The sequence below is a fragment of the Crocuta crocuta genome, unplaced genomic scaffold, assembly GCF_008692635.1.
Source record: "Crocuta crocuta isolate KB4526 unplaced genomic scaffold, BGI_CrCroc_1.0 scaffold147, whole genome shotgun sequence".
Taxonomy (NCBI): Eukaryota; Metazoa; Chordata; class Mammalia; order Carnivora; family Hyaenidae; genus Crocuta; species Crocuta crocuta.
The window spans coordinates 6,429,169-6,436,442 of NW_027532594.1; the positions used below are offsets into that span (position 1 = coordinate 6,429,169).

Genomic DNA, 7,274 nt, shown 5'->3' on the forward strand with positions numbered 1-7,274 from the left:
CCTCCTTCTCAAAAACAAAGCAAAATAAAACAGCCCCCACCCAGTGCTTCCAGGCTGACCCTCCTTTGCTGCCCTGCCCACTGCTCTGGACTCAATACCCGCTGCCTGGGGACCGACAGTCCCTCCTCTGCTGGCCCTGCTCCCTGGACGTGTGTCCAGTAAACCTGTCTCCTTGGTCCCTTCACCATACCACGTTCCACCCCATCGAGGTCCCACATCTGGGGGCCCCCATCTCATCAAGAGAGAAACCACATATAGACAGTTGTAGTTTTTTAAAATCTTAATACCAAAGAGTATTTTCTAGTTTCAAGAATACTTCCAGTGAGATTTAACACTGATTTCTGAAAAGTTGCAATCTTAATCCCTTTCTATGTTATTATTTCCTCTCAGTGTCAGCAAATCTTTCTCTAACTGTTGTCCAAAATAAGCCGCCACTTCTCTCTCTTTCAATTGCTTATCTAGTTCTCTTTTCCTGACCCAAAGCTGAGTGGCAGCTGAAAGGGTAAAGTAAGACATTTTCTGTGAGGAGGAAGACGCCTGTCTCACCTTCCCTCCTCAGGATGTCAGGAAAAGCAAGAAATGAAGTGTTTTCTGATGACACGAAATATGACCCACATCCTCATTTTCGGATCACGTCCTAGAAGCAGGATTGTACCATTTGCACAAACTTTGGAGTTAAGTAGTACTTAACTCTAAAAGGATGGATTGCAAAATCGACTTCCCATTTCTTGTTTGAGCTTCAACACGAACACACTCCGCGCGTACCTGATAATCTGACGGCATCACAGGCCCACCGGAGCTGGCGCCCGAGGGCGCCAGGCGGGGCTTCTTGTTCGGAGGCACCTGGTTGAGGCCCGAGTCCTGACTGTGCTGCAGCCCCGCGCCCGCACCCCCGGCGCCCGCCCCGGCCCCGCCCGCGGTCCCGTNGTTCTTGTAAGAAAAAGAAAAGAGGCAAACTTGGTATGGGACTAAATAACAGGACATTGCTTTCATTTACTTGATGGGCACACGCGACAGCCCGCCAACCTGGGGCGCGACCTCCGTGGGACACCAGTGTGACTGCCAAGACGGGCAGAGGGAGCAGCCCTTGGTAGGGGGTGGGGGTGGGGTAGCGGGAATACAGCATCCCCAAAGGTCAGAGCACTGAGTCCTGAAGAGGATTCATTCTCGGAAGTTCATTTAGATGGCGCAACGGTCCTCCACATCAGTCACAGACATCCGGCTGGAGAGCACAGGGCATACAGGAAATAGTTCTGCACTCCTTCAAACAGCTGTGGGGGGCCTGGGGGCCTTAGTGTTAGGCCTCCCACTCTGGGGTTTTGGCTCAGATCCTGATCTCACGGTTCCTGAGATCAAGCCCCGCCTCCCACTCTGCGCAGTCCTTGCAAGTCAGCAGAGCCAGCTTGGGATTCTCTCTGTCTTCCTCTCTCTGCCCCTCCCCTGCTCACTTGGGTGCTGTCCCACAAAATAAATAAATAAACATTTAAAAAAATAAAACCGCTGTAATAGTCTTCTCGATCATGATTTTGGAAGAGTAGAGGGATATGGGAGGGCCTGATATGGCCAATAATGAGCAAAGAACGGAAGGGTGCTTTGAAGGAAGGCTGCATCGAGCCATGGTGATGACACCGAACAAACAAAACACAACCATTAAGGATCAGGGAATAAAATGGGCTATAAAACAAATCAGAAGTTCTTATGTGTGTAAACTTGTGATATTTCAAGTTGCAAAGTACATCTACAATAAAGTAAGCACAGAATTAAATAGAAGGCAGCTAAATACATAGAAATCATTAAATTATGCTTCCCTAAATTCTCTTTTAGCCTCCCTTACTCCTGGGGAGTAGAAATGTACTGTGTACCTTATCACCTTTCTCTTCAGGTTCATCTTCATTAAGGAATTCTCGTTTGGGATATGGAATCTGGCAGCCAGCAAACACACTAAACAATAATTAAAAAAAAAAAAGAATACACATCAGGACCTACAGTATCGTTGACCTTGTTAATTTAAAATTCCACTTTTTTTCCTTAACATATTTCCTACTCTTCATCACTAGCTACTATTTCCTGAATGCCTCCCAAGACAACTTAATTCAAGCAAGTAAGAAAATAATTTTTGGAGGCGGCTGGATGGTTCAGTGGGTTGAGTGTCAGACTCTTAATTTCGGCTCAGGTCTTGATCCCAGTGTCGTCAGGTAAAGTCCTGAATCTGGTTCCACACTGAGCATGGAGCCTGCTTAAGATTCCCTCTCTCTCTCTCTCTCTCTCTCTGCCTCTGCCCCTCTCCCCTGCTTGTGTTCTCTCTCTCTAAAACTTAAAAACAAAACAAGAATTTGTTGTCTAAGTCTTACACTAATTACCACTTTCAATAATAAATCTTAACTGCTGTTAGATAGTTGACATATATGGTGTAGAAGTTTCTCCACACAAACTTAATTGGCACTAAAGATAACTGAATTTGTAATTGCCTCAACCATGAAGATGCTTTTTTTTTTCCTTCAAGAAAACCCACATCTCCAATAAATACAAGCGTATGGGCGTAACAAGGACGGGAAATGCAGTTCTGGCAGCACAGCGGACACACAGCCTTTTAAATTCGCAGCTCCCTACTGGTTTGGTTTCAACCCATGCGCCTGTCTATAACATCCCACCCGTTCTCAGCTGTAGTGTTCTCTGTAATACTGAATGACGGTCATTCCTGTTTCCATTTCCACCTCTCCATCGTTTTGCCTGCTTCAGAATACAGGCCCTTTCTCTTGAGCAGTTCTTCTCACGGTAGGACTGACAGAAGGCTTCAGTAACACTACAGGAACAAGTGGCGCTCTTACTTTGGCCACCCTCTGACATCCCCAACCCGGAGCAAAGGACACGGAAAACGTAGCATACATACTCTAATGTTGGCAAGGGGTCCTCCTGAAAATAGGGATCCTGGAGAGCTTGCTCCGAGGTAATTCTCTTGGTTGGATCCATAGTAAGGAGTTTTTGAAGCTAAAGTAACACATAAGAAATCGATAGCACATGGAAAGGTTGTTTATAAATCAATGTTTTGACTTTTATATTAATGTCTGGCAGGATTAACATCTAATCCCATTTCGCTGAACTCACCACAGATTAGTATGTAGTGATTAGCACACTACGTACATTGTGCAAAACTGGCAAAAATCATGAGCATTAAAGCCCTTTTAGTATGTAAGTTTTTCCGCTGATAAATCAGAAAAATTAGAAAAAATTAAGTCTAGAAGCCAAGAGTGACATCTCAAAAGAAAAAATATTTAATTTTACCTCAGCGTTCACCAATTTCTTTTCTTTCTAAGGAGGGGGGTTGCCAGGGTGGTTCAGTCGGTTAAGCATCTGACTCTTGATCTCAGCTCAGGGCTTGAACTCATGAGCTCATGAACACCATGCTGGGTGTGGAGCCTACTTTAAAAAAGGCGGGGGGCCCCTTGGGGGCTCAGTTGGTTGAGCAACCAATTCTTGATTTCGGCTCAGCTCATGATCTTGAAGCTCGTGGGTTTAAGCCCTGCACAGGGCTCTGCACTGACTGCTAAGACCCTGCTTGGGATTGTCTCTCTCCTTCTCTCAGCCCCTCCTCGCCCCCCCACCCCCGCCAACCCGAATAAATAAATAAACTTAAAAGAAAAATCACCAGTTTGGGGCACCTAGGTGGCTCAGTCAGTTAAGCTTCCAGATTTTTGACTTCAGCTCAGGGCCTGATCTCATGGTTGTGGGATCAAGCCCTATGTGGGGCTCCCCACTGGATGTGGAGCCTGCTTAAGATCCTTAAGATTCTCTGCCCCTTCCGGGCTCACGCGCGTGCATGTGTGCACACATGCATGCACACTCTCTCTCAAAAAAATAAATGAATAAAAAATAAAGACAAGGATAGCTAGGACAATTCCATGATGCACGAGACAAGATAGGTCTGTGCTACAGACCCAACTTCCCCCATTCAGCGGAGAGGCACCTACCAAGAGGAACACTTTGCTGTCAGGCTTGACCTTGTGTTTCTCCATGTACTTTATGAGGCTACTGTTGGCATACCTGCAAGAACATAATAATCACACATTACTCGAAACACACATTTTTTTTTCAAAGAATGTTTATTATTGAAGTACAGTTCACACATTAAAGCTCCCTGACTGGTTTTCCTATAAGGTACATTGTCTTTTCTGATTAATGAAAGAACACATAACCAAATATCAGTAAATGTGTGATGTAGGAATTGTTAAACACTGCATGTAAGAGTTTCTATTGTTTGGAAAATAATTACACATTAACCATTAGAGTTGAAAATGTGAACAACCTATAATCTAGCAATTCCCTTCCTAGGTATATACTCTAAGAGATTCCTCTGTGCATGTATATCAGGATGCGTGAACAAGAATGTTCTTAACAGCATTCCCATAATGGAAAAAACTGTAAACAACACAAATGTCTATCAATTAAAGAATGGGTACATTGTTACATATTCACAGAATGGAATGTTAAACAATAGTTAAAATGAATATGGAGGTTGAGTGGGAAATAAAAGCAAACTGCAAAAGAAAATACAGACTATAATATAATTTATATAAAGATCAAAGACATTAAACAGAACAATAATTTACTTGGAGATACATAACACCTGTAGCAAAACTATAATGAAAAATGTGGAATGATAAATACAAATTCAGAATATATGTTCTTTCCTATATATGAAATATTTGACATTAAAAAAGTCAAAAAATAAGGAACATATATGTTCATGGTAGAAAACTTAGAGAATATAGAAAAGTATAAAGAAGAAAACTGAAACCATTCCTAATCAAGCCATTCAATGATTCAAACAAACAAACAATACTGTCAAGATTTTGCTAATTTTCCTTTGGCATTTTTGCTATACTTTTATATACATGATACAAACACAGAGGGATTTTTGTTTTGTTTTTATAAAATTGAGATCACACTATACAAATTGTTCTAACTCTTTTCACTTAATATTGATTCATAAATATTTTTCCTTGTTCAATGATCTCTAAACTACTCATTTTATAGTGGTTGTAGATGTGTATTCCTACTGTTACTGATGCTGTTTGTTTCACAATAGTTAAATACAGGTCCTTGTAGATAAATCTGCTCCACATGGTAGGGAGACAATGCTGCACATAGGTGAGAAACAGAGACCCCTTCCTGACTCTGAGTCAGTCGTTTATCAGTGTTGTGACCTTGGGCAGTTAGTTAACTCCTATGAAAGCCTTAGCTTCCTCATCTGAAAACTGGAGATTATAACTATACCTATCTTATAGCGTTGTTGTGTGGACCGTATGAGAAAATGTAGGTAAGGGCGCAGCACCAAGCCTGACACATAATAAACACTTGGTTAGCTACACGTGGCTGCTCCGACTGCTTCCACAGGATAAATTCTTGGGTTTATTAGGTCAACGGGTATATACAGTTCAAAGCCATTTTTATATGCTCTAGAACCTTGCTACATGACCTGGCCCTCAGATCAGCAGCATGGGCCCCTGAGAGCCCACATTAGAAATGTAGATTCTCAGGCCCTATCCCAAATTCTGGATCAGAATCTGCACCTTTAACAAGGTCTCCACGTGATTTGTAGGTACATTAAAGTTTGAGAAACATTGTTCTCACCAGTGGCACACAAGGAAGAGTGGCCATTTTATCACGCCCCTGCCAGCCCTAGGTATGTTTGTTTTTAAAATCTTTGCCATGTGGGGAGCCTGGGTGGCTCAGTCAGTTAGTATCTGACTTTGGCTCAGGTCAGGATCTCACAGTTCGTGAGTTCGAGCCCTGTGTCTGGCTCTGTGCAGACAGCTCAGAGCCTGGAGCCTGTTTTGGATTCTGTGTCTCCCTCTCTCTCTCTGTTCCTTCCCCACTTGAACTCCTCTCTCTCTTTCTCTCTCAAAAATAAATAAACACTAAAAAGATAATAATAATAATAAAATAAAACCCTTGCCATGTGTACTAATTTAAAGTTTTTTCAGGGCTCCTGGCTGGCTCAGTCAGTAGGGCATACAACTCTTGATCACAGGGTTATAAGTTTGAGTCCATATTGGGTATAGAGATTGCTTAAAAAGAAAATCTTAGGGGTGCCTGGGCGGCTCAGTCGGTTGAGCATCCGACTTCGGCTCAGGTCATAATCTCACGATTCATGGGTTCGAGCCCTGTATCTGGCTCTGTGCTGACTGCCAGCTCAGAGCCTGGAGCCTGTTTCAGATTCTGTATCTCCCTCTCTCTCTGCCCCTCCCCTGCTCATGCTGTCTCTCTCTCTCTCTCTGAAATAAATCAAACATTAAACTTTTTTTAATAAAATAAAATCTTAAAAAATTAAAAAAAAATTTTCCCTCCAATACCAAGAACATTTTTATTAGCAAGGTAACCGCTAAATATATTAATGGGAAAAATTTTTAAGGTTTATGCAGAAAGGTAGTTTGTCTACATACATGTCTTTGGTCTTTCTGTTGAGTCATTGATTTCTTAGAACTCCAGATTCTAAGTTATTTGTTTCTGTCATAAAATCAGACCATTCTTATTGGAACATTCAATTTTAAAGTCAACTAATAGATTTCCTTTTAATCCTATTTCCACCTTGCCTTCTACTTAGCTAATAAAAACTGACACGCTGGAAAGATTACAGAAACTTCTATCACTACCCTTCCTGACTCACTTTAAGAGTAAGTTTTTGGGTCCTTTTCATTTGATATAATGAAAACAAGTTATTTTTCCTTTATTTTTTATGTCATTTGAAATAATTTTTTCTGGAATTTTTAAATCATATTTTACCTTAGTGGCTTGTATGTACTACATTAGATTTAGCTAACTTGAACATTTTTTTAATGTTTTATTTATTTTTGAGAGAGAGAGAGAGAGAAAGAGAATGAGCAGGGGAGGGGGAGAGAGACTGGGAGACACAGAATCCATGAAGCAGGCTCCAGGCTCTGAGCTGTCAGCACACAGAGCCCCACATGGGGCTCGAATCTGTGAACCATGAGATCATGACCTGAGCCAAAGCTGGATGCTTAACCAACTGAACCACCCAGGCGTCCCTAGATTTAGCTAATTTTTAACAAATTCCTTTCATCTTATGCGTTAATAGATGCTTTCACAGGGGTACAATTGTTTACTTAAGACATTTGGGCTCTTATTGCTGAGCTTTTCCTATGACTTTTCTAACTGAATTTTATTTATCTTTTAAAACTTCCCTCCTGGCAAACCATGAGAGACTCTTGAATGCTGACAAAAACTGAGGACTGATGGATGTGGGGGGGGGGGGG

The 7,274-nt window shown here is 42.0% G+C and overlaps 1 protein-coding gene across 1 annotated transcript in view; it reads right to left on the bottom strand.

Annotated features, from left to right (window-relative positions):
* Positions 1–7,274, bottom strand: part of CDK19 (cyclin dependent kinase 19) — a 173,344-nt gene that overhangs the window by 7,228 nt on the left and 158,842 nt on the right. The window contains exons 9-12 of the mRNA XM_077780044.1: positions 3,969–4,041; positions 2,891–2,988; positions 1,863–1,941; positions 766–930 (exon numbers count right to left, since the gene is read on the bottom strand). Coding sequence (XP_077636170.1) covers positions 766–930; positions 1,863–1,941; positions 2,891–2,988; positions 3,969–4,041 — 415 coding nt within the window. The remainder of the gene's footprint in view (positions 1–765; positions 931–1,862; positions 1,942–2,890; positions 2,989–3,968; positions 4,042–7,274) is intronic.